This window comes from Rhinatrema bivittatum, chromosome 4 (genome assembly GCF_901001135.1).
Source record: "Rhinatrema bivittatum chromosome 4, aRhiBiv1.1, whole genome shotgun sequence".
In the NCBI taxonomy this organism is placed as follows: domain Eukaryota; kingdom Metazoa; phylum Chordata; class Amphibia; order Gymnophiona; family Rhinatrematidae; genus Rhinatrema; species Rhinatrema bivittatum.
In genome coordinates this window covers 219,719,696-219,734,646 of record NC_042618.1, presented here as the reverse complement: position 1 = coordinate 219,734,646, position 14,951 = coordinate 219,719,696, and the positions used below count along the sequence as shown (strand labels likewise).

Here is a 14,951-nt window from a genome sequence, read left to right as displayed (position 1 = left end):
TCCATCACAACTGCTGAAGACAGAGAATATCGAATTGGTCCAGGACCACACCCCACTTATAGGCCCAGCGTGAGGTCATAAAGAGGGGTGTCCGCTGTCGCTGTCAGCTGTGGGGAAATCCCCTATGTAATGACTAGTCTAGCAGGACGATAAGGAATATCATTTTACAGGCAGCAATGCCTTTCATTATTGCTCTCCAAAAGGGCAATTTTAAAACCCGTGTGCATGCGGTTCCCGGCACGCGCACATGGATGGGCCAAATTTATAACATGCGCGCATTGATGCATGCATGTTATAAAATCTGCTACCTCTGCGCGCCCGATTTTATATTAGCGCGTGCATGAGCGCCGACTCGCGCACATAAGGGGGTAAATTTTGTAACAAGCGCGCCGTGATGCGATAGGGCCTTTCCCCAGTTCCCTCTTACTCCATTCCGATAAAGGAGTAGACTGGGAGGAAACTTCGTAAACCCCCTAGCTAACTTGCCTCCCCTTTTCCCTATCATCGCTGACCCCTAAAACCCCTCTAACTATCTTTTGTTTTGTTTGTTTTCATACTTACCTGCTCTCCGGAGCAGTAGTAGCTTGTGCAGGCTGGCTGGCTGGCTGCCGGCACGCGCTGTCCCAGCCTGCCCGCACCCCGCCCACGCCCTGCCCAGACCCCGCTCCCGGCCTGCGCACGTGCAGCCCACCCAGGTGCACATCTCCCGGTATACGCACGCGTACGGCTTTTAAAATCGGGCCGTAAGTATAAAGGCCACTCGCTCTCCAAGGAAAAGCATTGCTTCAATGGATATTTTTGGGTAGAGTCTGCTTTACAGGTTATCTTCTCTAGAGCTCTCATCAAGGATTCCTGAAGGACTAACTTGCATTAACCCAATATCAGTCTATATTTGGCCTAAGATTTTTGCATGAATTGGGCCTCAATAATGCTTCCTAAAAACACAAAATGGAGGAACCTTTTGAATACTGTTTAGACTGAAAACTGCATGCACATATCTATTGGCGACACGATTACAGACCGGAAAGGGGGTGGAATTAGCGCAAGTTTGAAACTAGTGAGCAGTGCCGCCAATCATCAAGGCCAGGGTTGAAGCCTTGGTGCTGCGGCTCCAAAGCTACAAATGTGTGCTAAGTCAACCACTTTTGTGTCGGACTCTGCTTATAACTAAGAGATTTCTCCTAGATGCAGAATTATAAAAATCTCTTAAATGTAGGCAAACAAGACTCTTTCATGAAATGACACTTAATTCCATTAAACGACAGATACCAAGCTTTGGGGTTTATGTACTGGGTTTAAATTCAGTATAGTAAAATGATTTGCATGCCAGTTTTAATACTGCCATTGTATCGGACTTTACTCTCCATTGTACAAAACTAATGATATGCAGTGGCATTAAAAAGACCATGTTAAACTGAATAAAGCTACTTTAACGCGGCTGCATTTAGCTTTGTCCCTTGCAGCCTCTGATAACCAGGCCTGAGAAACGAGACCTGTTAACACTATGAACCTGGCACAGGGAGAGGCTCTCTGTCCCAACCTATCCCTCTCTGGAAACCAAGTGGACTTTTGAAATCCACCCCCCACCCACCCTGGTCGACACCTCATACCTCTCTCACTCCTGGAAACAGAAAGCAGACCCTTCTGGACCCTATCTCCTACCCCCACGCAAACCCTCCTCACTCCTCACATAGGGTAGGACTAGTAGATCAAAATGTACATAGAAATAAAAGCTCTCCCATAATCTTCTGTCTACTGTAAAAACAGGGTGATGATAAATATAATAATTCCAATGCAGGCTCAACCTCTGCGATTGGGGTTATCAGCTTTCCTCTTTTAAATCTGTAGTCATTTGGAAAGTTATGGTACAGCTTTTTCAAATTGTCAGGTCCCTAATGGAAATGTCTCCAAAGGGAAGGCAGATGAGGTTTTCTAAGTACACACATCTGTTCACTTGACACATTAAAAAATAAGAGTTGCTAGAGGATGTGCACAGAAAAATGGAAAACAGCATGCAATTATTGTTGGAAAAACTGGTCTGAGGTTTCTGTGTTTTCAGTGAGTAGAAAAGAATATTTCTCAGCTACAAAATACAACTGTCAGCTGTTGTAAGTTTAAAAATGGCCCCACTGTTTATATTTTATTTATTTTACTTATACTCCACCTTTCAGTCACTTCATAGTGGATTATGTTTAGATACTGTCAGTATTTTTCTATATCCAGAGAGCTCACAATCTAACAGGGCAGTTTATCAAGCTGCGATAGGGCTTTATTGCACTGTTTATTGTGCAATATAACTCTATCTCAGCAATATCACGTGATTCCCTCCCTTATCACAATGAGCTGCTTCACATGCAATTTGTACGCATGAATTTTGCAAAGCCATGCAAAGCAGCTCATTAATATGCATTTCCATGTTAATAATTTATCACAGCCGACTTAGAAAGTGGTCAACCGCGATACATTAACTACACCTCCTGGGGACTCATTAAATGGAATATTGAAGGCCGGGGATGCTAACGTGAATCCCAAAGCTCCTGCTTTAGCTTTAAAGGGTCATGCTGAAAAAAAAGTGCCGTGACAAAAAAAAACCAAGTTGAGTTGAGGTCAAGGTTGACGCCCTGCTCACCCTGGGGCTGGCACCGGGGGCCCCCCCTAAACCTGTCTTCAATAAAGAAATTGTTCCCCCACCTCCTTTTCCATCAAAATAGTGGATGTCATGGTCCCACCACCCTAATAGTCAACCAAAAGCGTTGGGGGTATAGTGCCCCCCCAATACCTGCCCCTCACCTAACCCCTAAATGTTCCAAAAAGGCATTGGAGTTCAGTGGGCACCCCACCCCCCTGAGCCCCTTCACGCACCCCTAAAAATGGAAGAGAATCCCGTGATAGGGCCCGAAGTGCCCTGCTAGCCCTGGGCCTGGCCGGTGTCATTTTTCAAAATGGTGCCGACCTGACCTTGGATCAGACCTTAGCCACATGGCCACTGCTCTAACCACTAGACTACTCCTCAGCCACAATTATTAAACGGGACATTTCTTTTTCCATTGTTTCAGATGAAATCACTAAGGTCGCAAATCACTACTAGTGCTACTATTACTACTTATTTCTGTTGTGCTTCAATCTAGACACATATTACCATGTATAGGGAAAAGTGGGTAACGTTAAGACTGAATCAATTGTTGAGTTGCACTCTTACTTCCACCACCAGTGCACTTAGTTTTTGCTAATAGTTTCATTTTATTTCAGGTGCTTTTCCTTTATTCCTCACTACAGGCTGTCAGTGGATTGGCAGGTTATAAATGTAATAATATTACTAAATACATATATTAATTGTAAAGGAGCCCCAAATTTGCCCTTTACTGGTATGCACCACTTGCAAATGAGTGATTTCAGAGCAGGAGTAGTAGCACTAACTGGTTGGTATTTTCCAGTGGGAAGCATCAGCATTTTAACAAAACTCCCGTGACCCTGCGAGTACAGGGTTCTCTGGGGAACTTCTTTCCATTGGTCTCTCTCTCCAAGCGCAGAGATCTTGGTGGAAGGGTGTCTCTCTCAGTAGAGAGGTGCTGAAGGAGTATCATATCCTATGAGGTTGGCTAGAGCTCAAAGTGAGAGTGCCCAGGTCTCTAGCACTAGAGATGTTCCACTGAGGCTTCCAAGGAGGATTACTCTTCTCCCTGAAAATCCATTTAAGAAGGATTACTTCAGATAGAAAAAGGGTTAATTCCTAAGTTTTTTAGAAGATACAGATGTAGCCTTAAGGACAAGATATGTAAGTCCCTAATCTGTCAAGAGAGTGCTTCTAAGATGGGAAAACACTAGAGTTTCAAGTCGGAATCCAACGAAGACTGCCAGAGCTGGAAGCCTTGTTTCATGAGCTGCTGCCTTTGGGAATCAGCTTTTGATGTTCTTACCTTATTCAGATGAAGTTCCAGTTTGCTATTGAGATATAAAGAGAGCAGGATCCAAAGAAACATATCAGAGGGTGCCCAGAAGGAGGGATGGGGGGGGGGGGGGGGGGTGTCTGACCCATAGAGCTAACCTGTGCAGCTATGCGAGAGACTGCGTTCACAGTTTTTATGCTGCTGAATTTTATATTTTTCTGTACTGCTTGGTGCACTAATCCTCAGTGTACTGGGATTTTATGATTTCCTGAAATCGGTAAACCGTAAAGGACTTTATTTTTGCACAACTACTACTGTGTGAAGTGCAGTGTTTTATTCTACCAGACTGGTTGCTGAAGACCTCCAAAGTAGAAAAATAAACCTTAAAAACCTTAAAAGATTGATTTTTTTTCCCCCTCCTGTGTGGCAAGAGCCCTCTAGAGGCATAGGCCCAGCTCTTGCCTCTAACCTTCCCAGTTAGCTCCTGTGCTCAGCTAGGTCGGAGAAGAGGTAACATTATATAATATAATGTAATAATAAATATAACTATATATGTGTGTGTGACTATATATAGATAGATAGAGTTATTTAATATATATACTGTATGTATATATATATATATATATAATAAGATATTTAATACAATAATTATATAATAAATATTATAACATAAAATAAATATAATTCACACATTATATGTTCATGCTTCATTGGTTCAGCAAAGTGGATCCCTTTTACTGGACCAACCTATCGAGAGATCATGATATGCAGAAGCTTCTGAGGCCGCAGAGGTCCCTTCAGTATTATTTTCAGATGATCCTTAGGACCTATATGGCTACTAGAAGTTTGCATGGTTAGCTGAGGAACTGTGACAGACATTTCTTATAAATGTTTAGCATGCAATGAGATTTTTAAGTAAACTTCAACTGATTTGATAGGTTTGGGTACCTTTTTTTCCCCCCTTTATAGTTTCATCATTCACAATAAAGACACGTTCTTCAATAACGCCACAAGAAGTAGAATTGTTCATCATATATTGCAGAGAGTTAAATATGAAGAAGGGAAAAACAAAATTGGTAAGTGATGATGTACTGCTTTATTAATTTGTTTTTATTTATTATATTTACAAGACCCCCCCCCCCCTTCAGTCTTCAAAAGGTCACTCAAAGTGGTGTACAACATCAAAGATAAAAAAAAAAAAAAGTATGAAAAAGAGTGCAGTAAAACAATAAAAATGAAAACAAATAAGAAGTTTGGGACCTAAACTCAAAGGAAAAAGCAGACACAGACTTTAGCAATACTTGTCTAAGAATAAGTCAGATACAGTGGCCCCTCAAGTTACAACTGGCCTGACATACGAACAACTTGGGTTACAACCAAAATTTTAGTTTTGAGTTACAATCAAAGTCTTGAGTTACAACTTGAATGCCGGCCAAGGCCATGTGTATCCGCTCGTGTGTGTGGTTACTTCTAATTGGGCGTTTTTTCCTGTCAATCGCATTTTTTTGGGCTTGGTGGGTGGGACTTCTGCTCTGCTGTTGCAGTGATTGGCTGCTGCTGCCGATGAGGCCTGTCCATCTCAGATGCACCCAGAGCTGCAAATGTTCACAGGAGCACATAGGCAGACCCGGCACAGCATTGGAGCAAGCGCTGTTGACCAAGGAAGCTTCTGTGCAGCAGCAGAAAGGGAGTGTAGCACTCAGCTGGCTACAGCAAGGTATCAGGAGGGGAGGAATGAGTATGCTGGGGGGGGGGGGGAAATGAGTGTTTGGGGGCCATAGATGTGCTCTGAGGGAGTGGGGAGGGGGGAATCCTACCCCTCCTCCCTTCCCGCAAGCCAAAGATGTCAACTTGAATGGTGAGTACAGAACGAAATTGTTGTTTCTGGTAGGCTAGGCACATTTTATAACTTTTTGGTGAGTACACTAGGAAACCCATTAGAGATGTGCTTTGTTTTTTTTATGCCGGGTTGGGCTATGGGTTAGCCAACCTGTGGAAAACTTCGTTTTCCATCATATCGTTTTTTTTCTTGGCAATTTTCACCCAAAAAAAAAAAAACAACCCACCCCAACTCTTCAAATTTCGTTAATTACAAACCCCCACCCTCCGGACCCCCCCAAAACTTGCCTAAAGTCTGAGGTGGTCCAGCAGGGGTCCCGGGAACATCTCCCGCTCTCGGGCCATCGGCTGCTAGTAAATAAAATGGCACCGTTGGCCCTTTGCCCTTACCATGTGACAGGGGCTACCGGTGCCATTTGTTGGCCCCTGTCACATGGTAGGAGCAATGGACGACTGGAGCCATTTTAGAAAATGGCATGGGCACGGGCCATCCATTGCTCCTTCCATGTGACAGGGGCCGACCAATGGCACCAGTAGCCCCTGTCACATGGTAAGGGCAAAGGGCCACCGGCCCCATTTTGTTTACTGGCTGCCGATGGCCCGAGAGCAGGAGATAACTCCCGGGACCCCCGCTGGATCACCAGGGACCTTAGGCAAGTTTTGGGGGGGTCAGGATGTTGGAGCTGCTCCAAGATTTGGGCTCCGGGCCTGGGCCTGACCCTAGGTTGAGGCCTAGGAATAAGGATCCACCCTCCAGGTCAGGCCTCAATGTTGGACCTAGGTCCGGGCTGAGGCCTCAGCGTTGGGACCAGGCCTTCAGGCCAGGCCACTGCATTGGGCCTGGGCTCAGGCCCTGGCCTAGGCTGAGGCCCTGGGGTTGAGATCCTGGATCTGGGTTGAGACCTTGTATCACGACCCAGCCTCTGGGCCAGGCTGTGGTATCAGGTCTGTGTCTGCCCTTCAGCCTATTACAAGGCCCAGGCATCGAAACCCAGCCTGGCCCCTTCCACCGCCCCTGCTTTGGGCCCAGGCCCTGGCCTAGGCAGAGGCCCCGGCATTGGACCTGGCCTCTGGGCTAGGCTCCAGCATCGTGCTTGGGTCCGGGTTGAAGCCCTGGCATCGGGACCTGGCCTCTGGGCTGGGCTGAGGCATCAGACCTTGGTCCAGATCCAGCCTAGGCCAATGCTCAGGCATCAGCCTGGCTGCTTCTATGGCCCACACTTTGGTCCTTGGCCTATGCCCTAGATGAGGCTCCAGTTTTGGGTATAAGCCTAGGCTGAGGAGCCAGCATCGTACTTGGGCATACGCCACAGCTCTGCTTTGGGCCTCAGCCTGTGCCCTAGGCAAGGCCCTAGCCTCAAGCCTAGGCTTAGGCCCGTTGCATTCATTTAAAATGAATGCAACAAATAAGATTTGTTTCATTTGGGGTGGCCTCCAATTCTTTTCCACCCCCCACCCCCAAATGAAACAAATCAGCCTTTTTAATTGTGTTTTGCGCATTCGTTTTAAATGAATGCACATCTGTACCAAGCAACAGGGAATCCTGGTCCAGGAGGAAATTCCTTGGAAGGTGTATTTCTAGCAAGGCCCAGGAAGGAACAGGGGGCTCAGGGGAAATAGGAAGAACCTTAGGAAAGGCCCAGATTGAGAAACTCTAAGTTGCTGTATTGCTCTTCTTTGTAAGCTGTAAAGATATGCAGTGTTTTTCTGTTGTAACTTAATAAAGTTCCTGAATATTCAGCCAGTACTTAGTCTGCACCTATTCTCTGGCCATTCTGACTGCACACGGTGGCACATGCCCCTAGATATAATTGAACGAAATCTCAAAAACTGTTCAAACTTGGCAAAAACATTCCACCAGGCTTCAGTCTCTACTCAGCTGCTTTCACTTCCTCTACCAGCAGCTCACACACACCATCTAGTGACTCAACACAGGAACATGCTCTGATCACCCAGCCCCTATGAAATAAAAACTGAAAGCAGGGTGACCAGGACATACCACTTTAGTAACCCCTGGTTACATATAATTTTAATCTCTGCAATATTTCACTGATAAAATTAATATTATTTAATTTACCGTTTTGCTTGCCTTTCCAAATAATGTGCAAGACTTACAGCATTTTTTTTAAATTCGTCAGTAAGTCCTTGCCCAGAAGAGTTTACAATCAGGGACAATAATAAAATGAGCACGTGTATGGGCACGCAACCAGACAAATACTAGAATTTTCAATTATGCACGCATTTACGTGTGTATGATTTAAAATTCGCCTATCATGCATATGTGTATGCCTAATTTTAAGCAGTTACTCGATCAAACGTATTTCAAGTGTCTTCCTTAGGACTTTATTGACTAATGCATGCAGAGAAGCGGATTTTAAAACATGCTCACATGGACATTCAGAGTTTTAGCCACTAGTCCATCAGTTTGCCCAGTCCGTCTCGAGGTCATCTGGACCCCTCTGGTTCTTCAGCCTGCACTCCCCCCACATCCCTCATCCAATCAGTTTAAGCCTAAACAGAGATTTATGAAGACTGACACCTCATCAGGAGCAGAAGTAGATGTACGCGGCTGACAGCACTGTGCGCTGCGGTGACCAGTTTTAAAACACAGATTTACATGCGTAACTCTTGGATCCTCCCCGGAATTCCAATTCCCCGCCCAACTCCACCTCTTTTCCACCCTTTTTGTTTTTTTGCTCAAGCAGGGGCACATAAGCGGGTATTTTGCAGCTTTTAAAATAAGCATTGCTCATGCGTGGCCCAGATACTCGAGCATGTGGGCCTTTTAGCATGAGCAATGCTTTTAAAATTCACCCCTCAGTGGGTACCTGAGGGAACATGAGATAAAGTGATTTGCTCAATCAGTGTCAGTGGGGGGAAGTGGTTACTCTGCCATTGCTCTAACCACTAAGGCACTCTTGCTCTTCCTGTTCCATATGAATGTTAAAATATGTAGACAAATAAAATCGAGGAACGAAAAATGTCATCTTTTCAAAACTGAAGGTTATTTCCTGTCTTCCTTATTGAACATGATCCATTTTTATTTTTCTAGCTATAGTTTTAACTGTGACATCTCAATAAAAGTGATTTCTCAATTCTTCCACTCAATCTTGCTAATTATTATGATTTTTTTTCCTTTAGGACTGAACCGTTTGATTACTAATGGCTCCTATGAAGCTGCATTTCCACTTCATGAGGTAGTGATTTTACTTTTCCCTTCATTTCACTTTACCCTTTTACTCATATCTAATCAATAATACTAAAGTGAATATTTCTGCATTAATGCCATCATTTATCATATTTTTCTTTTATCTGTGAGACTTTTAGTTGGAATGGATCGTATAAGAACAATTCACTGTTGTAGCACTGCGACACAAATCTGTTGTATAGCATCTTAAACTTACATGTAAATTTGATGACCATTTAGAAAGGAGCGTTTGAACTTTTAACGCTTGTTCCTTGCTATCAGATATTGCATTTTAGCTTTGACTTGCATTGTTACACAAGCTGAGATTTAATAAATCGAAGATCATACAAATGAATTATACAATAGTTTATATCTCTTGATCTCTTGGTTCCCTCATAAAGGACACTTCAGGGATCTGAGGGGCTATATTATGCACTCCTTATCACTTCTAGAGTTGTTTGACATGGGGAGATATTGATTCTTCAATGCTCAAGGCATTAAATGGTAATCAGTCCAAAGAGACACTGATCAACAGGTTGGTTATTCCTATAAAAAAAAAATGTCTTTATGAAATAAACACGCTGGGGCAGATTTTATAAATCTGCGTTCACGTGTACTCTTGTTCGCGCACCAGGCGCGAACAAGAGTACACGGGATTTCAATAGATGCGCACGTAGCCACGCGTATCCATTAAAATCCGGGGTCGGTGCGCGCAAGGCTGCCCAAAATCGGCAGCCTGCGCGCGCCGAGCCGTGCAGCCTGCCTCCGTTCCCTCCGAAGTCGCTCTGAAATCAGAGCGGCCTCGGAGGGAACTTTCCTTCCACCCCCCCCGCACCTTCCCTTCCCCTACCTAACCCACCCCCCCGGCCCTATCTAAACCCCTCCTACCTTTTGGTAGGGGGGGTTTTAGATAGGGCCGGCTGCCGCGCTCCATGTTCTGGTCCGGGGTCTGGTCCGGAGGCCATGGCCATGCCCCTGGAACGCCCCTGGGTCAAAACCACGCCCGCGGCGCCATCCCCGAAATCGGCGTCACTCGTGACATGCCCCCGAAACGCCGCGTCACTCCCGGCACGCCCCTGACATGCCCCCCCGACACGCCCCTCCATGCAAGCCCCGGGACTTACGCGCGTCCCGGGGCTTGCGCACGCCGCCGAGCCTATGCAAAATAGGCTCGGCGCGCGCAGGGGGGGTTTGGGGTAGGTTTTCGGGGGGTACGCGCGTATCTTATGCGCGTACCCCTTTGAAAATCTACCCCTAAATAAAATCCAAATTGATCTGTGCCTGTGATCTCTTAATTTCATCCAAGGATTCCCCATGTCTTCCCACAAATGGATTATGAGGCTACCCAGGATGAAATGGAATAGATTCTCTCCTATCCTCCATGACCTCCCCTTCTAAACTTGGAGCTTTCAGCTTGACTCAGAGATCTCCTCACCTCCCTATTCCTGTTTATCCTTGGCAGAAACTCCTGTGAGGTGTCTCAGGTTTTTTTTTCTCTCTCCTCCAGACAGTATTCTTTCACTCTCCCAACCTCCTCCTAGAGGTTTATGAAATCCTTTGGACTGAAAGATCAAAAATAATGCAAAAAGAGAAAAAAATCATTCTTCTTCCCCACTCTTCTCTCGCTAGCAAGAAGGATGAACAGAAAACGTCATCCCAGATAAAGTCTCCAAATACAAAAGCAATCAGAAACAGGGAGGTCTTCTGTCTTGGTGTGGATCAGAAGATGTGGTTTTCTCATTTCCTAATCTACTCAGCACATGATTGTAGCCAATTATTGAGTAAACCTAGGGGAACTACAAAAATCAGATCATTTTTATCAATCTCCAAATCAAAAATGCCATACTAAACCTGGGGGGTCACTAGGTAGTAAACTACCACTGCAGCACCTCCAGTGGGGGGGGGGGGGGGATGGTATATGCCTCTAGCCTGCATTGCTAACTTCTAACTAGGCCAGAACCGCTAGTGGAGATTCCATTGGATTTCTACACTTATATACCTATTAGGGATGTGCATTTATTTTAAAATAAATGGTAACCCACACCAAAGCAGGAATTTTCATTTAGATTCATTTTAGTCAAAAAAGAATACACAGTTCCCCTGAAAACCCTGAACATTTTTGTTTTGGTTTCGGAAAACAGTGCACAGATAGGGAGGGTCATTTTATAACTAGGCATGTAGAGCCGAGGTCTGCAAGTACAAAGTGTATGATTACTTTGAAAATTAGGGTCAAAAGATTATGGCAGACGTATGCGCTCGTGTGCACTAGAAATATGTGCTTTCACATGCAGAAACCCCCCCCCCCCCCCCCCCCCCCCCCCGGGCAATTTTCAAAATGCCATTTGCATGCATAAAACCAGGTTGTATGCATGTAAATTCTTATGCAAATCAGACCCAGTATGTGCTATTTGCAAATATTGTACACTATTTGCAAACTAACAGGGTCATTTTTCAAATCACATCAGGGTCCTAACACCTGCAATAATGCCATAACGCCTGCGATAAATAACGCATCGCAAGATGCATTTGCAAATTTTAAAATTTGTCTTGAATGAGAGGACTTAGGGTGGAGTTAGGTCAGAGTATATTAAAATGAGGGGTGCTATGCAATAGAGTAACACATGTTATTGGGGGTTTTAATGCCAGAAATAACTACATTTTTTTTCCTGGTGTTATGCCTGAAATGGGATGAGAGAGAGAGAGAACCTCTAGGGAAGCACACATTAGTCAACTTTTTATATCACTGTAGGAGGGACAACCAGTAACTCAGTGTGAGGCTATGGTGGTGGCCTAGGTTTTGGGGGGCAGTTTTACATGCACAGTCAGAGGTACGGACAGTACAGAACTCTAGACCTAGTTTGATGCAATCTCTGCTTAGCTGGTCGAGAGTACAAATGTATAAATCTCATCTTTGTGTACCTTTCATCACTCCAAATGACATCAAATCTGCTGTTCGTACCTCTGACTGTGCATGTAAAACTGTCCTTCAAAACCGTGCCACCACCAAAACCTCACCCCGAGTTACTGATTGCCCCTCCTACAGTGGTATAAATAGTTTACTTATATGACACTCTTATAAAGAGGTTTTCTCTATCACTCTCTTTCACAGCATTGCCCCTTTTTTTTTTTAATCACAGGTGCTATTCTTGTGAAATTTACAAAATGATAAATTTAGGTCAGAGCATGCTATTTACAAAAGAGTACACTATTTACAAATAGGGCACACTATTTGCAATGTGTGTGCTATTTTCTGAAACAAAAATGAAAAAAACAAACAAACAAACAAATAAAGAGATCCAAAAATGAATCAAGATGAAAAATGTTTCTCTGCATATCCCTAATACCTCTATAATATATATGAGGGCTTGGGTATATAGCTTAGATTTCCTTGTCAGAGTCTCAATAAAACTGTGGTCTTCACACATTCTGTTTGAAACAGTTTTGTCTGTGTATTCATTGGTTACAATGTATGTTTTTGGATGCCTGACTGGGTCACAGTTGCCCCTAAAAAAAACTAAATAGGTAGAAAATAACAATATGGCAGTATTTGAAAATTAAGATGCATTTTGGTTGTTCAAAATAATACTTCTATTTATTTTTCAGGGAAGTCACAGAAGTAAAAATTCTATACGAACACATGGAGCAGAAAACCACAGACATTTGTTGTATGAGTGCTGGGCCTGGTGGGGCGTATGGTATAAATACCAGCCTTTGGATATTGTACGGTAAAATTCTATATTAGTCTCCTTAATACATTTGTTGTGTGTGTAATTTGTATAGAAGTGTATTTGAATGAAATCAAATGCACTTAAATTAGGAAGTAATTTTATAATACACTGAATAGGAAAGTCAGCAAATACACGAATTACAACAGTTCTCAAACAATGTAGTTTGCTTTGAAAATTATCCCACTAAAACTACCCACACACAATTACACCTGTTAATTTGTGCACAGGAAATTTTCAGGATAATTTACACACAATCTTTTGAAAATGCAGAAGTATGCATGTAAGTCTAACACCTTCCCATCTCTGCTCCTAGAAATACCTCTTCTCAATCTGGGTAAACTGCTAATGCTGAAATTTTTCTACATATTGGGCAATGAGCAAGCAATTTTATAATGAGCCATTTCCACAGACTAAGCACTATTTTAACATAGAAACACAGGCCATATGGTCTTTTTCTGCTGTCATGTTTCTGTCTAGTCTGGTTATCCATACCAACTGCTCAGTTCTACTATCCCTATTATTGCCTCAGAGATCCCCCTATGCTTGTCCCATACTTTCTTGAATTCAGATACTGTCCTTGTCTTCACTACCTCTACCAGGAAGTAGTTCCATGCATCCATCACCCTTTCTGTAAAGAAATACTTCCTTAGCTTGCTCCAGAGTATCCTCTATTTCCTATGACCTCTTTGTTCCAGAGCCTCCTATCCATTGAAAGAAGCCTCCCTCCTGTGCATTGCTGTATTCTATCATATCTCCCCTCTCTAGTATTTCTTCCAGGATATACATTAGGGGTGTGCATTTGTTTTCACCGTATTGGCTATTCGCAACGTATATTACACTATTCGTAGTATTCGTGGAAAAGCAAAACGTATCGCGATTCCCCACGAATACACGAATCTTCCCCGAATTATACGGCCACCTAAATAAAAATTTAAACAAACCCCCCACCCTCCTGAACCCCCCACAAGACTTACCAAAACTCCCTGGTGGTCCAGCGGGGGGTCCGGGAGCCATCCTCTGCACTCACACCCTCGGTGCCGGTTTCATCATGGCGCCAATAGCCTTTGTCACAGGGGCTACCAGTGCCACTGGTCAGCCCCTGTCACATGGCCATCGGTGCCATCTTGTGCTCCTACCATGTGACAGGGGCTGACCAATGGCACCGGTAGCTCCTGTGACATAATATGGGCAAAGGCTATCGGCGCCATTTTGAGTACTGGCATCGGATGGCCGGATGCAGGAGGTCGCTCCTGGACCCCCGTTGGACCCCCAGGGACTTTTGGCCAGCTTGGGGGGCCTCCTGACCCCCACAAGACTTGCCAAAAGTCCAGCGGGGGTCCAGGAGCGACCTCCTGCACGCCGTCCGTCCGATGCCAGTACTCAAAATGGCACCGGTCGCCTTTGCCCTCACTATGTCACAGGTACCGACGGTCGGCCCCTGTGACATAGTGAGGGCAAAGGCGATCGCCGCCATTTTGAGTACTGGCAACGGCAAAGGCAGATCACCTTTGCCCTCACCATGTCACAGGGGCCGACCGATGGTACCTGTGAGATAGTGAGGGCAAAGGCGATCGGCACCATTTTGAGTACTGGCATCGGATGGCCGGCATGCAGGAGGTCACTCCCGGACACCCGCTGGACTTTTGGCAAGTCTTGTGGGGGTCAGAAGGCTCCCCCAAGCTGGCCAAAAGTCTCTGGGGGTCCAACGGGGGTCCCAGAGTGACCTCCTGCATGCCGGCCGTCCGATGCCAGTACTCAAAATGCCGCCGATAGCCTTTGCCTATACTATGTCACAGGGGCTACCGGTGCCATTGGTCAGCCCCTGTCACATGGTAGGAGCACAAGATGGCGCCGATGACCATGTGACAGGGGCTGACCAATAGCACCGGTAGCCCCTGTGACAAAGGCTATCGGCGCCATGATGAAACCGGTACCGAGGTTGTGAGAGTGCAGGGGATGGCTCCCGGACTCCCCGCTGGACCACCAGGGAGTTTTGGTAAGTCTTGGTGGGGTCAGGAGGGTGGGGGGTTGTAGTTAATTTTAATTTTAGCTGGGACACGAATAGAAATCACCGTATTAACGCATCGGGGTGCCATATGGCCGAATGCAACGTATCTGCTCCCCGACGAATCCTAATCACGAATGCAACGTATGGCGTCCCTCTGCACATCCCTAATATACATGATTAGATCTTTAAGTCTGTCCCCATATGCTTTATAACAAAGACTACTGACCATTTTAGTACTTCTGGACCAATTCAATCCAGTTTATATCCTTTTGAAGGTACTGTTGAGGTTCTAAAAATAAATG

General features: G+C 44.9%; 1 protein-coding gene across 1 annotated transcript in view; it reads left to right on the top strand.

Moving 5' to 3' along the window:
- The window catches only part of ANO4 (anoctamin 4), a 339,950-nt gene that overhangs the window by 213,350 nt on the left and 111,649 nt on the right, over nucleotides 1-14,951 (top strand). Inside the window, exons 12-14 of the mRNA XM_029599722.1 lie at nucleotides 4,857-4,963; nucleotides 8,868-8,923; nucleotides 12,517-12,638. Coding sequence (XP_029455582.1) covers nucleotides 4,857-4,963; nucleotides 8,868-8,923; nucleotides 12,517-12,638 — 285 coding nt within the window. The remainder of the gene's footprint in view (nucleotides 1-4,856; nucleotides 4,964-8,867; nucleotides 8,924-12,516; nucleotides 12,639-14,951) is intronic.